This window comes from Lytechinus pictus, chromosome 5, assembly GCF_037042905.1.
Source record: "Lytechinus pictus isolate F3 Inbred chromosome 5, Lp3.0, whole genome shotgun sequence".
Taxonomy (NCBI): Eukaryota; Metazoa; Echinodermata; class Echinoidea; order Temnopleuroida; family Toxopneustidae; genus Lytechinus; species Lytechinus pictus.
The window spans coordinates 46,278,338-46,297,951 of NC_087249.1; the positions used below are offsets into that span (position 1 = coordinate 46,278,338).

The 19,614-nt window shown below is 36.4% G+C and overlaps 1 protein-coding gene across 1 annotated transcript; it reads right to left on the reverse strand.

Annotated features, from left to right (window-relative positions):
- Positions 1-1,260: 1,260 nt before the first annotated feature.
- LOC129260165 (relaxin receptor 1-like) lies at positions 1,261-17,995 on the reverse strand. Its single transcript, XM_064099527.1, has 15 exons — positions 17,930-17,995; positions 15,324-15,395; positions 14,738-14,809; positions 12,611-12,682; positions 11,513-11,587; positions 10,557-10,628; positions 8,244-8,315; positions 7,019-7,090; positions 6,360-6,431; positions 5,375-5,446; positions 4,902-5,131; positions 3,714-4,166; positions 2,623-2,790; positions 1,791-1,970; positions 1,261-1,295 (listed from the first exon to the last, which is right to left on the reverse strand). The coding sequence occupies exons 2-15, from the start codon at positions 15,386-15,388 to the stop codon at positions 1,261-1,263; spliced, it is 1,710 nt and encodes a 569-aa protein (XP_063955597.1). The 5' UTR covers positions 15,389-15,395; positions 17,930-17,995.
- Between the last annotated feature and the right edge of the window lie 1,619 nt (positions 17,996-19,614).

Consider the following 19,614-nt stretch of genomic DNA (forward strand, 5'->3'; position numbering starts at 1 on the left):
TTAAGTAAATAAACTAGACAACTTTGAGGTTACGTGTGACTGTCTTTAATGACCATGGCCAAGAGACCAACACTAGATGGCGCGCTTACAATTTGCGGTTGCAACATCGAATCATCATAATACAACATACTGGCGAACATCTTACGAATGAGAACCATCGTGACCATTGTTTTGGCACGAAGCCGGTCGATGTTGAAGAGTTTCCCATCTGCTCTGGTACGGATATACATGTAGATGCCTTCTGTGCATCCGCCAAATGCATACTGAGGAAGCATGAAGAAGAAGATCCCAATGAGTGTCAGGGCCAGGCGCACAGAAGAAGATCCCAAATGAGTGTCAGGGCCAGGCGCAGCATAATTGCTTCACGCCACTGTTCACAGGAATTGAGGGAAGCTACCAGATGTTCCAGCATTGTAGCAAACTGTGCTCATGTAATGATGTGACCATGGATCAGTCTTGGGGAGCCTATCTTCTACAGGAGGCTAAAAAGTGCACTCGTGCTGACCAAGTCAAAGGCTTTTGTCAGTACGCAAAATCCAATGATTATTATAAAGGAAGGTAATAAGTTAACCAATTTTATGAAAAATACGGATAAATCACTTTTTAATAACAAATAATACTTTTAAGTCCTTTCAATATAAAAATATGGCTGGACATAAAAAAAATGATGAGAACTCCCGAAATGGGTCATAGCCCAAACCTTGAATGGTTTCATTCTAAGGTGAGCGGTTAATGCCGAAATATATAAACCATCTGACAATCTGAGACCTGACTTGACCACTAAAAATTGAAAAATTAAAATACATGAATCATTCTTACTGAAATACCCTTCCATGAGCTCCTACACATAATAGTAACCCTCTTTAGGACAGCGTGTACTTTTTGGGGAGAGTATATTCAATGTTCAAAGTTCAATAGTCTCGGGAAGTAGTTTTTTTAATATGGCGTTTAGCGGCCATCTTTTTTTTTATCTGAATGATCCTATATTGCAAGATTATTACCAGAAATGGAATCAACATATCAAATAACTCACGAAAAGAGGTATTATTCATGATTCTTGAACAAAGGGTTCAAAAGTTTTTTTTTCCTTCAAAATGGCGTCATCTGGCGGCCATCTTGGATTTGACCTGAAGATGCCATTATATTGCAAAATAGATAGCGGAAAGAGATTCTACACACGGTCACCCCAAAACCCCTAAACAGTGGTATTACTCGTCATTCTGGGGCAAGGAGATCAAAAGTCAATTTTTCAAGATGGCATCAGGCGGCCATCTTGGATTTGACCTGAAGATGACCTTATATTGCAAAAATTATAAAAGAAATCGATTTTACATCCCCCTAAACCTCTAAAAAAGAGTCTTTACTCATCATTTGGGGGCAAGGGGTTCAAAAGTTAAGTCTTTAAGATGGCATCTGGCGGCCATTTTGGATTTATACAAATTAGCAAAATTGCCCAAACGGCAACTTTGGGCAACCAAGCTGAATTTGGTCTAGGACCCCATAGGAACACGTTTCAAGAAAAAATCTTCATCGGAAAGAACATTTCTAGGTTGGTGTATTGAGCCTATGGGACTGTCAAATCGACTAAAAGTGCATCAATGACCGACGACGTCAGGCTTTACCTGGGAGGCTTTATACGTTTTGATTAAAAACCATTACTGACGATGCAACAAACATATGTGTTAGAATTTTAGAAGTGCCGTGTCCATGCTGTCAACAACTGGTCTACACGAAACACGTGCATCACTGATTCAATCACGATCAACAGCTCTACAGTTTTTAAAACAAACCTCTCGATTCTGACATGTCAACTTTTCTGCCGTTGTAACAGCCAGATGTGTTCAATTTACCTCTCTTCAATTGACGCATGAACCACACGGCGAATGACGTAGTGCTGAGTGTATAGAGTATTGGATTTAGGGCGCTGTTGATAGGTAGGACGAAAACTATTATCCAACCGTAAAGGGTTTCTGGAAGAAAATCAAGTTTTATCCAGTGTCAATGATGAATAAATTTAAACCACTACCAACACGAATCGGTTGGGAATAACGTAATCCAGTATTCAACAGGTTAAATTCGCAAACCAGATGTTTGGTAACACAAATGTGAACATGAAAAATATTTCCCGGTTAGTAGTTGAAGAGTGTAGTACGGAGCCTTTAAACGTAAAATAATGTATTAGTAAATTATTCACCACTAACCATTCCATTAACACCACATCAAAAGATTTAAAAGCATTATACGTGTATATAGATACTGATTTAACAGAGATCCGGGATTACTGACAAAGGGTTGAGGCCTATATCATAACCACTGTAATGCCCTTTTGATCATCAGTCTTACTAATTGGTAGATAAGTTCGCCTAATGGTAGCAATATTCATATTGATTCATGTAAACCTTATTGGAGCCTGTAAAAGTCATTAAAATAAAGCATCTAACATTGCTTTGGTTCTCTTCTCAACCGATATATCAAGATTCATTCCGAACTGATATCCCATTAATGACATCGGTGCCCTTATCCTCCTAATGTAGAAATCACTCAAAATGTATTCTTTTTGTGACAGTCTAATCACCTAGGTAATTCAGACACCCATTAAGGCACTTCTCTAATGTGACGTACCAGATATAATGAAGTTGCAAAGTGACATGACTTTCAGTATAGCAATCGGCAACCAGCATAGAGAATCGGTCAGGATGACAAAGAAGAAACGCTTAGCGTATGTCATATCCCCTTTCATTCCACACTGTGCTGCAGCGCGGCGTGTCCTTCGAATGCTGAGAAACATACCTTGACAGTGAGAACAGAAGATAAAGTCATCAACATATTTCCTGGAGAGCGTTTCATTAACATTTTCTTCCAAAAAGTTGTCATGTCTGACAATTTTCCTTGATTATGATTTGCTGAGAAGCACTGTTACCATAGTAACAGTCTGATAAAACAGTACTTGTCGGATAAAACGTCTGGCAAGACCTTTCATGAAACGCTCCCCTGATATCAGTTTTCAGAACACAATACGTATAAATGTACATGCATTTTTGTTGGGCGGTGATCTGATCATCTGAGTTGAACTTCGGGGTTCAACTTGAGAACATGAAAGAAAACAAGACAAAATTGTACAAACTAAGAAAAATCAGGTCCAAAAATTATTCGTTATGAAAGTTCGATTTTTGTTTTCAAAGAGAACATATTGGATGGGCGGATTAGTTCAAATATCACTGTCTAACCTTGAAGAACACTTACGTTAAATGCATGTTGTCTACTAATTAAACATTTACAGGTATTTGCTACTATTGATACTATCCAATACATGCGAGTTGTATTTAAGAATGAAATATTTTGAGTAACATCATCATCATCACTGGTATTCAATAGGGAATATGAACCCAAACATTTCTGGACAGAAATTAGAGCTTTGGTCCTCAACTCAGATTTATCTACGGGGATGCCATCCCATTACAGTAACACCAAACATGACATGATATACACATTTTCACCCTTTTCCTTTAAATGCTAACTGTACATGAATATCTTGATAAACCCCGTCATGACATTATTCGTATACCCTTTGATTACTTGCTATCGTTTGATTATGTTATGATGCTTTGCCCAGAAACATTTTTGCTTAGCCACTATGTTGTAAATAAATCAGTTGTTTAAATGAAAGCGCCTTTGGGGGTGAATCAAGAGTACAACTGAGTTAATTTATATACCTGTATACGAAAGGACAATGGCTATGAATGCAGTCGTGTTGATACCTAAGAACACGACAACCGAGTATTCCCAACCTCTTAGCCTCGGCTCGTGTAGATGAAGTGGGAAGCAAACGCCGTTGCTTCCATAAAAGTTCCCAAAGTATTCCACAGGAATAATCGGAACAACTGCGAGTAGTGTTCCGAAGAGCCATATACAGGCCAACACCATGATCGCCCTTCTTGTCTTGATCCTCTGGAAGCTGTATGGGTAGACTATGATGAAGTAGCGCTCAAGGGATATGAACATGAGTGTCAGGACCGAGACTTCACTGGAGATCATGGCGAGAAGACCAGAAACCTTGCACGTCACGCCGTTGGTCCACTCCAACGCGTGTTGGTTGTAGTTATCTCGGTATTTCACATCATGGGTGCCAATGATTAGCAAATATATTCCCATCAAGAAATCGGCAGCTTAGAGGAATAGTAACAAAACGAAGAAACGTGATCAATGAGTGGTCATGGATAACAATCATTTTGATTACATTAAAGTGATGAAAAGAAATGTTTATGTCGTGTGAAACGAACCTGATGAAAGTGACTCTTGTAACCATGTTTCAATATTGACTATTCTGCCCAATTTTGGCAAAAGGAAGCAAGAGACAGATCAGTCAAATTTGAGTTATTGTTGTTTCTGAAACACCGTCTGTATGTTGCACGTTCAGGAAAAAAATTGGGGAAGAACTGATCGTTCTATGGAAAGGTATTGAAGAAAATATGTTATTAAATTGCATTGACGCCCATGTACATGTACATGACGAACACACACACTGCTCATTTACAACAAATGATACTTGTGTAACTTGCCTCCTTTTGCCAAAGTACGACAGCATTGCTTTTAAGTGTGCTACATACAATACAATCAATGTTTTGATTTCACACAAAATGTTAACTGCTATGAGATCTGACTGCATCCCTCTTCCAATGACTTTCATATTGATTTGAATTAGAATTAATCCCTGAAGTGAATTGTAATCATTTTAATTTATGTAATTTGTTATTGTCCAAATGAAATGAGGTATTTGCGGGTCTACAGAAGTGACAATATATCTTTACATTGCATAATCATGGTGATTCTGTCCACAGATACAATAAAATCACATTTTATGCTTTAATGTTTTTGTTAATGCTGGGAAATTAAAAACTTACTGCATAGATTAATGACGACCACCGTATGAACTTTATTTTCTGCTTTCATAAAAGCACGGCTGACCAAGACACCGAGATTACCCACGCTTGTGATGATACCTATCGTCCACACAAAAACTCGTAGAATCACGTTCTTCAGGAGATTTTCAAACGACGAGATTCCATCGGATCGAGGGGTACAAGTTCGAACGTGAGGGGCATAGCGACAGTACTCAAACTTTGAGAAAGCGCTGAAATGTGAGGAGGTAAGAGTGTCCTTTTAACTTTTTATTAAGCAGAATAACATATACTTTAAGGGAAAAACACATTTAATTATTTGTGGGGTTTTTTGTACTTGCTGTACGAAAAATGGTCTCATGTAGGTTTCACGAGCTTGATTGCAAAAGACAGGTAAGAAATATTCATTAAGCCCAATTATTACATTTAAACTTTAACGATTAGGTGGCGGTATGATAGTTGTGTTAAATACTCACACTTTTTCAAGTCTACCGAGGCTCTGAAACATATTAACGTTGATATTTCCGATGATAACTTCTGCAAGGTCTCTTTTGGTGACGATGGGAGAGAGAGAGAGAGAGAGAAAGAGATATAGAAATCAGAAGAATGCTTCTAACGATTCGAGGCGTCGGTGAAGCGTCGGATCAAGAAGGGGAGGGGGGGGGGGTCTACAACTTCACACTTTGAATTTCAATTCGTAAATATTCAAAGATATAGGTCTGCTCCATTTTAATCTATTCTACACCTGATGTTCAAATGAGAAAAACCGCACCAAAATTCCCACCTCCCTCTCCCTCATCGATCAAATGACCCTTCTGTTGGCTCTGATCATAACAAAACATCAAAACATGGAAAGACATTTAAAACCAATGTGGGTTATGCAGCTATATTTATAGTTACATGTATAGAATAGTCTCCGATGGCGTTACGAAGCAAACACATGTATACACAAATCCGAGGTACCTTCACAGGCCCTTCCACGTGTGGCAGGTGTAACTTTTTGAAGTAAATGAAATTGATTGACCTGAATCGATTTGGAAGACATTTCTTGATAAACACTTAAATGATATCAATGTTCAAAATTGATGTCAATAAGCTATTAAAGCAAGGTATTTACCCAATTTCGGTACAATGTGTATGAAATAATTGTCCCAGCACTACAACGCAAGGGAAAACCGTGAATATCGCTGAAATAGATGAGACATAAAGTAGGCCTCTATCAGCTTGCCAATTGATGCAATTTTTTTAACCCGAATTTTGGCTTTGATGTTTAAGGGAAAAAATCACTTCAGATGAAAGTACTTGCAAATTTGTTGGGTTTCTTTAAAAGACTAATTCAAAGATGTGGGAATACAGTATATCGATGATCTAGAAAGTGTGTGCACGCCTGTGAACTATAAACAATGTTAGCCTTCTCCATTGAAAATAATCTTAACGATTGCTACGGATAATAATACTTACAAGTCAACAAGGTTCTCCAAACCTCGGAACACATCAACAGGAAGGGAAATTAGAGGGTTATTCCTCAGTCTCCTGTCAAATTAATAAGATTGTAAAAATAATGAACCTCCTTAGAAGGCTCATTTTCTTTTCTTCTCCCGTAATATTAACATAAACATAATCCAAACAAAACAAAAACAGAATGAACTTACAGGAAAATTATGATAAAAATGATCTGAACTGAACTTGTAAATGGTTGACGATTTAATCAACATATTTGTACATTATTTATGTAAATTAGTAGATAATGTACGTGCAGAATCGGTGTGTTTATTGCCTAATGATTTTAAACCTTGTCGTATATCCTCCACTTCACTTCACTGAAAATTACAATGAATTCAACGTTTAATGTCACACGAAACTTGGCATGTTGGGACGTGTGTGATATTCAAGCTGCGATGAGCATATAATTATTAATTTTCCATAATATCTTGTCCACAGTTGGTAACAAGCGGACTATATCATGTTAAATTGGCCTTGTGGTGAAAATGTAATCTGTAAAGAACTGTATGAGCTGGTTAATCTTCCTTCCTTAAAGGCTCATAGCAGCTTAATAGTGGTCACATCAAAGACGTAAAATAATATGTAGTGGAGAGCAAACATATACTCATTATACTTACAGAATCTCTAGAGAATGCAGTCCATCGAAAATTCCATCGGGTAAATGTGAAATCTGATTGTGAGATAGATCTCTGTAAAATAAAACATGCAATTGAAAAGATGGAAAAACAATATACTGTAGAGAATCTAAACCGACCATGAAAAATGTAGATTTGAATTTTTGAGCTGTGGGCAAATTAAATTCGGTAGCAGCCACAACAGTCTATAAATAGAGTATTGCCACTGATCCGTACAGTACTTCCTTTTTATCTTCGTTATCACGTCCCTCGGTGATGACGTTAAACCGTCTTCGTTCTCCTGGTTGTTTGCTAACAAGGGTTCATGCTCTCTTAGCAGCCAGGTGAAGTAATTACAATCTGCATCACCACTTCTTGCATCAAAACATTTACTGAGTCGGGAGCTTTATATTCTTACAAAAAAAGAGTTCACATCTAATGAAGATAGCTTTGACTATCAAAGAGCTCGAGTCTCTTCCCATTGGACAGAAAATAAATAAATTTGTAAAATGCTGTTTTGCGCAATCACCTTACTCTTTTCCACATCTCTCTCGCTCCCTCTCACTATCTCAATTTTCTACCTTTATCCGAGATGGTTTCGCCGTGTGTGGGATGATACTGGGTGCTACGCTGCCCCTTCCCTCAGATACAGATCGCAATATCTCTGTCCCAGGCTGCTACATCACCCTTTTATCTCTCTCTCTCTATTTCTCTCTATCTGTCCCCAGTGACCCCCTACATTTTCAACCTTTACTCCCCAGGCTGCTATGTTTTCTGCATTTCTCTTCCATTATCTCTGTAACATCGTTAGGTCTATGCCTAACGTGCTCTATGCCCTCTTTGTTAATTCGAATTGCATTACGTGTTATCTTGATTGATGAAGCTGAAATAAAGTAGAATATCTAGAACGAGCAGCCAGTTGTGTAATATACTTTATCAAAAAATAAAAAAACATGGGTCCTTCTTAGTATTTAAAAATTGTTTTGTGTATACTTCTTGGTCAATAGCGTACAAAATATCATCTTAAAGTAAAGCAACGCATGATTTTCAAATATTACATGCTTACACATTAAAAAAATAATTGTTTCAGCTCGTCACTGTTATGACAAGTTTATTAAACAGATTGTCATTATTTAAACAATAGTTGTTAGAGTGACGGGCTTATACAACGTGCTTAAAATGTTAAACAGCTTTGTTACAGTCTACATAATCACGATCACATACTTACAATTCCACCAGGGTTCCGAGCGAGGTGAATGAATTCTTTTCCATCGATTTTATACTGTTATTTCTCAATATTCTGAGGCAGATGGAAGAGGTAGAATGGAGGGAAAATCATGAAAATCAATGAAAATATAATGCAAATATAAGAATACAAGACTTTTGCATGCTCTTTCATCTGGCTTGAAATCCTTCAAATCTAGGGAAACATTCTGCATGCTTTGCTTCTTCCGTTAATCAAAATAATGTCTGGGAGCCAGATCTTGAAACACGGGTGATCGTCCTCCAACCTGTTAAAAGTCTTAGCATTTTGCATTCAATTCCCGTGTTCCCTACATTTCCCTTTTGAGTTTGCATCATTAATAGTCGACGGCTTTTCAAAAAAAAAATTGAAGGTCAGCAATTTTCACACCATATCATGAATACAAGATTATGTAGGAAGGTAGACTGAAAAGACTTCAATTGCTGCCACACTGGCGAGAACAACTCCATACCGGTAAGAGTTATTACATCATTGCCAATGGCATGATATCGGTCAGTGTGAAATCGGTATCGTTTGTGTGACTGTGGCCTTAAGTGCCATAGACCTACATGTATAATGGTATTTGAGCAACAACATTCATATTTATTTGCAATCCACAGTGCTCTCCTGGATCCCGTCTTACAAAGAGCTGCGATCGACCCGATCAAACGCAACTATGGTTGACCAGCAACGTCAACATCTAAATGCAAATCTGTACAAAATATTTTCTAGATATGTATATTCATGCATTCATCATTTTCTTGAAGATTCAGTGTAATTCTTTTTGTTTACTAAGGAGATTGTGCAAATATCTAGAAGAAAAATTATGGTATCGATAGACTTCCATACAGTTGAGATTGATTGGATCAATCGTAACTGTTTGTAAGTTTGTTAGCTTATCTTGTTTTCAGTTGTGAGTGGCACCTTTTTTCCGATATACGTCATTTTCTACTAAGAAAACATGGTTCCCCGCAAAGCTTTAAATGGGGATGTTATTTTAAATGCGTCCATTAATATTTTTTTCCATAACATTTTATGTGTACATTTAATATTCGTCCGTCGCCTTCTTGTCTGTCAATCTGTTCCTCATTACCCTCGTTATCCAACAGTTATCACATTTTCTGACGTGGGAGGAATAGAACAGAAATTGCTTAAGGTTACTGAAAGAACATTAGGGAAATGAACGGTAATCGCGTTGATTTTAAGATGGTATTCCACTATCGGGTAAGATGAAAATAAAAACACTATTGTGAGCTTTCAATTCTCTTAAATTCATTTTATTTTCAAGTTGAGCAAACCGAGAAGAAATAATCCCTTTGCAGTTAATGAAAAAAATCCATATTCTATTGTTCGAATCAGAAATTGATTTCCTCCGGAAATTCATTTTGCCCAATTAATCGTGGGCCCGGCAGCCACTGAGCAGCGCCAGGAAACAGTTTAATCAACAATAATGGCAAAATTAAGAATCCGAGTCACTGCTGTAAATATTATGAATTCTGTAGGGGGTTTTAGCGTAATTCCTTTCGCTTATAACAATAAACCACTAATGGACTTTAGCGCTAAATGCAGTCACGTCCAGTGATGTAAAAATGAAAACGGATATATTGAAGTTTTAGAATAAACAATCTTTCCAAAGGACATTAATGAAACACCTAAGCAAACACTGAAACATAAGTGTCATTCAAACAGGAAAAGATGATTGAACGTGATGGCAGCTGTTTTAGCAGTAAATACATCATACTAATGTACCAAGTTGACAATCGTTGAGAGCCAGTAATGCTTAATGGATTATCATAAATAGGCGCCCCTGTGCGATGATTGGAATTATGTCGGCCTATCACACGAATTTACTGGCGGTTTAGGATTTCCTTTTCTATTTTGGAAAATACATTCTGGCACAATAAAGGGTTCGTATTTTAATTTTATTTGATATTGCATTGGCTTAAAATGCATTCGCAGTCAGGGCTCCGTGGAAGATTTTTTACAGGGGTGCTGATGTATTTTTGACGAGCAGAAAAAAAAAACAAGAAAACGAAAAATGTTCACTACACACACAAAATGAAGGTTATTTCCGTCCCGAGAATTTTGACAGGCAAGCAAATAACGAAAAAAGGGGGCTCACCGCGATTTGGTTTACAAAACACCTACCGCAATTAATGGGGGTGCTGTCTCTAGAGATTAATACAGGCAGCACTTCTCAAGCTTCAAACAACAGTGCAATATTCTATTCATTTAATTTACGATTATAAACACATATCGAGCATGTCGATTAGGAAGGAGTATTGACAGTGTACTTACAAAACTGTGAGGGATGTGTTCCCAGCAAAAGATCTTGCATTAAGACTTCGGATGTCGTTGCCTTCGAGGTCACTGAAGAAATTTTCATGAGTGAATATTGACAAACAATAAGAATCATTCAATGTTCAATTCAACGATTTTTAATGAAGACTGGCTGTTAGATTTTTAGAAATACAATGAGACAAAAATTATTCTGCCAGATTCAGTCCAAGTTTAAGCCTTAGAAGGTAAAACTTATTAAAAAAAATATTGTGCTGAATATATGTCAATCAACTTATGTACTGGACTGCGTCCACATCCAATCACCTCACCGCCTCCAACTACCTCCTCAAGTACATTCTCATGAATTGTTGTCTATAAAGGGCATCCCACAAAAAAGAAAACCTGTTTTATAGATCATATTAATTATAGATTTAATACTACTGGTGAGAGTGAAACTTTTGTTTTATTATTTAAGTACAAATATTTATTGAATTGTTCACGCTCAGACAATACATACTGAATCATAATGTCTGAACAGATTTGCTCAGAATTTCACGTGTAAATCTACATCGACTCCCATTTAGAGAATTGTGAAAACAGCTTTTTAAAAAAGTAAGTAAAAGAATACAAAACGATTGCTAATAAGCCAGGATCCTTCCTTGCACAATGTCGTCGTATCATTAGCAAAAAATGTGCACCTTTTTGTGCAACTTGGTTTTGACATTGACATTTCAGACTCATCCTACTTATCTGCACGTAAAATATTTCTATATATAATTTCAGGTTTCAAAATAAAGAACTGAATGAATACAAACAAATAAATAGTAAATTTCGTGATGACGTGTGAAAGAAAGAACCTATGAATCCCAGTTCCTTTCTTTTTAGATGCACTGTACACACATGCTTTACTTATTTATTTATTTGTTCAGTCATTCATTCATTTATCTATTCATTTAAAGCTGTCATATACTTACAGCCATACAAGTGACTTTAGATCGTTGAGACATTCTCCTTCCTGCAAATCTCTAATTTCATTGTTGCGCAGATCTCTGCCGTTTTAATCAGAGATAATAAACATTTATTTATTGTTCAGGTAAAAGCGGCTTGCTGTTCATATCAATCCCTCGAGTGGGTTTAGATTCATTAATTTATTAAGTAGTGACATATTCGCTCCGTAATATTCAATAAAATTTGCACTGGACCGGTCTATACAATTTACTTTTGATATGAAATCATTATAATAATAATACATGTTAAATGAAAAGGTTACCTTGGCAACGAATTTGGGAGGGACAACTTGTAGAATAACCTAATCACTACGAGAACAAAACAGTGGTTTTTATTTTGATTATACCGTGTTTAACATCAACACTACAACTTCTAATACTATTACCATTGTATCCACCACTGGCGGATCCGGGGGGCACAGCCGTCCCGTGCCTTCCTTTTGAGAGGCTCAATTACAAATTTGTAATGTAAAAATGCCTTTCAAAACAGAAATGTGCCCCCCCCCCCCTTATTGAATGCGAATCCTTTTTTTTTTTCTTGTTATTTTTTTTCGTGGACGAAATGTCCCTATTTTTGGTTGAAAACCCTTTTTTGGGCTTTGGCTTGTCCAATTTTTCCTCGGGAAATGTGCCCCACCCCCTTTTTGGAAATTTTTTTTAGCAACTGTCTGAAAACCAAACGGTTTTCGCACCGCGGCGCTGAATAGATTCAAGAACACAGTCAATGTATCTAAAATGCCCATAAATATGACAAAGACAATTGGAAAGTTTTTGTCGAAAATTTGTGAACCGGAACAGCAGTTTCGTCCTAAGCATCGAGGCCAACGAGAAATTGCGGATGTGCCGTTTGTCCAGAGTCCAAGACGAAACCACCGTTTTGATTTACCAAAATTCGACAAAGACTTCTTGGTTGCTCTTTAATTGTCATGAAAGGCGTTGACAAAATGCATTCTATTTTCCTGGATCCGTTTTGCGTCGCAATGCGGAAGCTTCAAACAATTACGACAACCACCAACACCGCATACACCACTTATACAACACAACCAGCAAAGCACGCCCACTTACAGCCAATATAGATCTTCTAATCCGAGAAAAATGCCAGGTTCCAGGGTCTGCATTTTGTTGTCGTTCAGAAATCTAAGAAAACAATGATATGCTAAAGTTAATAAAGTAAAGTGATTTGTAAAATGTGAGAAGGTAAGTGCATTAATTTCTTGCAGTTAAGACCGGAGCTAAAAGTGAAATTGACAAAGCGGAACTATATAAGCCATATCGTACATCATTACTTTTATATTTATATGCGTATTAACCGCTTGATTTGCTTGTTTCGACAAATTACATTATTAGGCTTCCTTAAGGCCTGAGTTTAATACGTGACGTCACATGATTTCGGAGGGCTGTGATTACTTAGACTTGTACGTTGACATTGTTTTTCTGATTTCCAGGTAATAAAGCCTGCAGAGGAAATTGGCACTGAAAATTGTTCACTGCTTAAACGGATGGAGACCTGCAGCTTTTCACTACATATGTTTTTTTTTTTTCGATTTCTTTGTTTAGCTCTTGTAGGGCCTAATTTTCTATGCAGGAAAGGCTGCTACACATAATTTGAATGCAGATGAAATTGGAAAGCTGCGCCAACTAAGCGGGAAGTGAAATATGGAGAGAAAAATAACTACAGTCCAAAGCGGTCGGTTCGTCAATATAAACGTACATGAAAGTATATGAATGATATCTCTATGTGATAGAATTAAAGAAAAACAACTGCGGAATCTGGAAAGCAAAAGTCCCACCCAGTTTTCAGTGTAAAAACTAATGGCGTAATGACCGAAAAAAAATTATATATAAAAAAAAGTTACGATCAAGCAAAGATTTTGAAATTTTTTTATTACAAAAATCACATTTTGTGATAGATTTTTACATAATATTCAGAAAATGATATCATATTTCGCCATTGTCTCTTTCCTTTTCTTATTTTTTCTTAGTCGTGAAAAAAATGGGGAAAGGAGAAGCGCTCCCAGCCCCCACCCCACCCCCCCCCCCCCTGTAGGCCACCGGTACAAACCAATGGAATCACAACGATTTTAACACAGAACGAAGTTGACAAGCTCTCTACTGACATATGATTTGTCAATTTCACATTTGCATGATTTGGGTTATGGCGGTTGGGTCTTTAAGTTGTTTTCCACATTACTTATGGCTCATTTCTTCATTTCTCATCCCGATAATTGCGCTCATGCTTACTGGCTCGATAATGGCAAGGCTTGATGAATGATAGCTCGGGCGTGTTGTCGAACCGTAAACAAATATTTTTCACATGAAGAAGCACAATTATTACAATATGTCCGGAATATGTCATCGGAGGCAAGCATCAGCGCCATCAATTACAAATTATAAGCCACCAAGTTATGGAGTTTTTATTTATATAAGCATATATAAATTTACATTTAGAATGACTTCATCTGTTAAAAAAAATGGAAGTTCTAGGACCCAGGAAAAGGTGATTATAATAACAAATTAATTCAATGATCCACTAATAGGGTGATTTGTGACGAGGACCACGTCTTCTTGTCACCCCCCCCCCCCCCCCACCGGTGTACTGAAAATTCCGATTCCGCTTTGGTCCATACAGACACGGACTTGGGCAAAGTGGCCTACGGGGCAATTGTGGGTATGAACCCCCTTGTTCTGCCAAAAGTTGTACATATTTAGTACCATATTATAATAAGTGTCCATGCTTCGTTCCCCGCCCCTTCCTGGAAGTGAGGATAAAAATAATTCTCTTTTTTTCATTCAGGTTATAATGTATGTGTATTTTTTCGTTTGTTTTGTAATATGCTAGTCAGAACATTTTAAGGGAAACTATTACCATTGTGAAAGCGAGGGGTGTTTGTTTTCTCCTACCCAACAACAAAATGAACAACTTTCTGTTTTCTTCATTCAGGAATTCCTGTATCCACTTCTGGGTCGACATAATGTGCACGTCCACGAAGCAGGGATAAGCACTTTTCCCTGTTGACAATCTCACTGGCTCCTATACCTCAGTGTTACGAAATGTGGGCATCTTGGTCATTTGGGACGGGGGATAGCACAATTGGTTGGATTTTTGCATCTGTTCGTGCCACGACAGCATTAGATTTGGGCGCGCTAACCTAAAAGCTTTATATCCAGAGCATTAGGTCAATGCATACTCACAGCCAGTGCAATCCGCTTAGTCCATTAAAGGCTCCAGTGTCTATTCGTGATATGTTATTTTCTGAAAGAAAGCTGTGGATACAAACAAACATACAAGGAAAACATAAGACCTCGTCACATCGTGTACTATCGATTATTATATTCTGGTGACGTGTCTGAAAGGACAACGCACTATTGTTGAACGCATAAAAGGAAACATGGTTTGTATTATAAAATTAAATTGTGTAGATAATATTCATTCTTGGAAGAGAGGTTAAGGAAAAGAACAGCATCAAAGCAAACAGGTTTTTAAAGATGCAACGCTTCTTCTTATGAATGGCAAACTCATCACTCAGCCCAAAACTGATGTTTCGAAGCCCCTCACCGTGGTATATCAAGGAACATCGACTCCTTGGCCCCCTCCCAACCTCTCAGCCGGGTTGCGTTTTTAACTTACATTTTTGCTAGCAAACTGCAAAGTAACTAATAAAATTTACGCATCTTTTTTTTTTAGGGGGAGGTGTTCAGAGGCGGCAGTTCAGCTGCTAGTCACCATAAGCTCTCGTAATGTGTTGGTTATGCACTTGACAAATCACAATAAACTTACAGTCGTGTGAGGAAACGAAGATTCCTGAAAGAATTCGCCGTTATTTCGTATATTCTGTTTCTCATCAGGTTCCTGTGTAAAACAAAATTCGTGAGTCTAATAATTGCTCTATATTTTATATTCCCAAAGAACGTCCGAATTCAATCAGAACTGAGAAAGCACATACTGCATAGCATTTATATCTACCTTCTACCCTACTTTATTTAGTAGACCTACATTTGAAATTAAAATACGTCATGAAAATGGAAAAATGTAACCTCATCACGTTCGCTTGACATAATATAAGTCATGCTGGTGTTGGTACGTTAACCTATTAATCTGCAATATATTTGAATCCAAACTGTAAACAAAATTAAATTGCATGAGAGAGCTGAAAAACTAGTACAACATTTATCTATATGATTCAACATGAAAGATAGTACAGACATTTGAATAAGGGTACAAAATTGAACTAGTGCGTGTATTGCAAGTGAATGACACGTTGCATGGGTTTCCTACCTACATGTACTTTAAAAAAACTTAAATAATCTCAACGAGTTTGCAGCAAAATATACACTGTGGGTGGACTTAAATTATAGGAATATTTAATGTAGGTTGACCAAAATCGACACGATCTTTTTACAAGCTTATCTATAGAAGACACAAATAACCGGGATTCTCAGATGTGTAAGATAAATAAATTAATATATTGACATTCATCAATACGGAAACAGACAAGGTCTATCAACTACCCATTATTTGGTAAAATTATTGCATTGTGTTTTGGAAAACTGTGAAAAATCAAAATCAATATCCACTATTGTTTGCACAGACTTTTCCAAAGCCTTCGATAGACTTGACCATAATATTCTGATTCGAAAATTAATTGAATTTAACGTAATACCTGGCATAATTGAGTGGATAGTAAGTTTTTTGGAAAATCGTTCACAATCTGTAAAATATCAGGGCGTTTTGTCTTCGTATATTACAAATCATGCTGGAGTGCCTCAAGGCACAAAATTAGGCCCGATATTATTTTTGATCATGTTTAATGATGCATGTCAGAATGAATCTTTACCGCACTTTAAATATGTTGACGATCTTAATATACATGTAGTTGAAAATCTTTCAATACAAACTCCTTCTGCATTACAATGTCATCTAAATGCACTCGTTACCTGGTCATCTGATAATCATATGAAACTAAATCCGAATAAATGCAATGTAATCAGAGTTACTTTTTCTAAAAATCCACCAACACCTAATCTATTATTGCATATTGGTGTCACTTCTCTGCAATATTCAGAAACTGTTAAAATACTTGGTGTTTATATTCAGTCAAACTTAAAATGGGACAAACAAATTTCAGATATTATAAAAAGGTGTAACAAAAATATTTATATGTTCAGACTTGTCAAACAATATAAACTCCCTATATGTCAGACCTTGTTCAAATTTACATTGGATATATTCGTCCAATATTGGAGTATTGTGTAACGGTTTCAACGGAGCACTAACTGCTAAACAGGTAAAGGACTTAGAAAAAATACAACAAAAGAGTTTGCAAAATAATTCTTGGCTCAGATTATATGGACTTTGAAAATGCTCTAGCAAAATTTGGATTAGAGTATCTTAAAAGAAGACGAAAAAACTGAGTATGGAGTTTGCTAAATCTCTTTTAAAAAACCCTCACTGTAATAACTGGCTACCAAAAAGGAAAAATGTCTCAATGTCATTAAGAAGTGTTCCAAACTTTGCTCAGATAAAATGCAAAACAGATCGTTTTAGAAAAAGAGCAATACCATATTTCATTGATTTACTAAATTCTAAATAAATTTTTACTTTCATACCCTTAAAATCAACTCAAATTTTTGCCATTGTTTTAGTCTCCATTTCAATCCAATTGATATTTGAATTTTTAATAGTCTAATATTCATCACTTTTAATATTGTATTTTCTTTTTCCATTCTATATTATTATATTTAATGAAGTGTTATGTACACTTGCTCTTTAAAAATTATTTATTATCTATGTACATTACATGTTCAAATCGTAATTGTTGCTTTTATCCATGACTTGTGAACATTTTATTGTAAACATGCTAATTTCAGCCTTGTGGCTGTGTAACATGTATTGTTTTTATACGAAATAAACCATGATTGAATTGAATTGAATTGAATAAAGAAAATGTGAAAAAACACCGCCCATAGATTAAACCACCCAAAACTAGACAAATACACGTATAATACATGTACCCTGCTCGAGTAAGAGTATTTGTGAACTTGGAAGATTTTGTTTGATTTTATTTTATTTCTAACATTTTACATGTTTTATGAAGCATTACTTCATCAGGATCCGATAATGATGATACGGAATAAGAATGACGTTTAAACAATTTATCTTTAAACATATGGTACATCTTATGTTGAAGATAGAGGAGATATCATAAAGATAAAATTGAATATTGTGTTAAATGTCCAGGTACATAATTGAAGCAGTTAGCGCAATGAACAGTAATGTGAAATAACATGAACGCTATAAGACATCAATCAATACGAAATTTTGAAACTAGGTACAGTATTTTTCATCAGTATGCTTCAATAACAAGGATCTCGATTCATACTCACAAGTATATAAGTGATGAAAAGTCGTCAAATAGTTCACTCCCGATGTTTACGATGTTGTTTGATTTCAGGTATCTGTGTAGTTAAATTACGGGATGCAACTTATCATTTATTACGTTTAGATATTCAGTGGATTACTTCACTTTTTACTTCATAAATGGCGGCCATAATCGGAGAATAAAAGGACTTACAACTGTTCAATCGGAAATGCATTGAGCCGAGAGAAATTGCATAAATTGTATTTCCCCCTCCCCATTCCCCATTCAGTTGTAAAAAAAAGTCTCTCTCTCTCTCATTTGTGAAGGCCATTGACTTATGGAGGTAAGGACGATGTGCAGTCAGCCTAATGCGCTTATGTACGCGCAACAATGTTCTCGGTAAAATATAACACACATACAACTCTAAAGAGGGAGGGGGAGAGAGGGGGTAGGAAGAGAGAGAAAGGGGGAGTCGTAGGACGCTTGGCGGAAAACAAAAGGCGCGCTGGGTTGAAGAGATAGCGCGCGTCAAATCAAAGCTAATTATTTGAATAAGAATACATGTATGACCTTGGAGTGACCAGTATACTATGAAATATGAAACCTTATCACAATTATTGGTTGAAGTCTATCGCCGTGAGACTAGTCTTTTATTATAGATAATATACAAATTTGCTTATTAATAGTACTAATGACTATTAATACATTCTATTTGAGATGAGGACATTTTATCTAATTACATGAATATGCCTCATTTTAATAGTGCACATTATTTTGCCAGGAATAACATTAGAACCGTCAAACACACATGGATATATCTCGGGCATTAAAGAACTATTTACAAGGCGCCTCATGCGTCTAATTGTGACCCCAAAGCGAATAATAAGTAACCAAGGAAGAAGGTTCTTGGTTTGATCTTCAAAAAGCAAGCAATTAAAAGTTATTTGAAAGAATTACTTTTCTTCTTCTTACTGTCAAATATTCAAGTTGTGAATTTAAATACATGATAATATATAAAAGTTTAATTTGAAACTATTTTTAAGGACTGCTTGGAAGTTTCATGGAGATTGAATAACGCACATCTCATGCGTGATATGCAATCTCTGTTAGTTTCTTCTGCAGTTTCTCTGTTAGTTTCTTCTGCATTCAATTAAGTATGTGTGTAGGTTTTTTTATAGTAATTTTGACAATCTATATATCATTTAAAAAAGTTTAGGATATGCTTTTTCAACCTGAATGAAAAATCTCGAAATTTATTTGGGGCGACCTGCTCTCGATTACTATCACAATACCGGTATGATACTTGTATAATCATGATAATACTTACAGTCTTGTCACATTGTCTGGTAAGTTGGATGGCACTTCATTCAAGTTCAGTTTGGAGCAATCGAGTTGAGTTAATTTGCTGCAGATGCAACCTTTTGGATAGTATGCTAGGGCTGATACCAATGCGAAGAAAAATGAAGAATATTAAATGGTTACCATATTGGTACAAGTGCAGTGTTAATATTAAGCGCTGTAGGTGGGAGCCTGGTGTAGTAGGTTTCACGGTACATTATGTATCTTTCGTGGGCAAGTGTTGGTCCGAAAACGGACCACCCAAACTCGACGTTTCGACAAGTGTGTTCTTGTCGTCTTCGGGAGAATTAGCTTAGTTTGTAAATGCAGGCCTTACGTAGGGGCCTATTTAAACTCATTTTTCCTATTTTG

Bases quoted from the DNA above. Each gene is read 5' to 3' on its own strand.
- LOC129260165 (XM_064099527.1), bottom strand. From the start codon at position 15,388: ATGAGAAACAGAATATACGAAATAACGGCGAATTCTTTCAGGAATCTT. The intron at 1,971-2,622 runs GTACGTCACATT...ATTTTCTTCCAG, and splicing joins TTGCAACTTCATTATATCTG to AAACCCTTTACGGTTGGATA. The intron at 1,296-1,790 runs GTTTGTTTTAAA...TTGCAATATAAG, and splicing joins TGACATGTCAGAATCGAGAG to GTCATCTTCAGGTCAAATCC.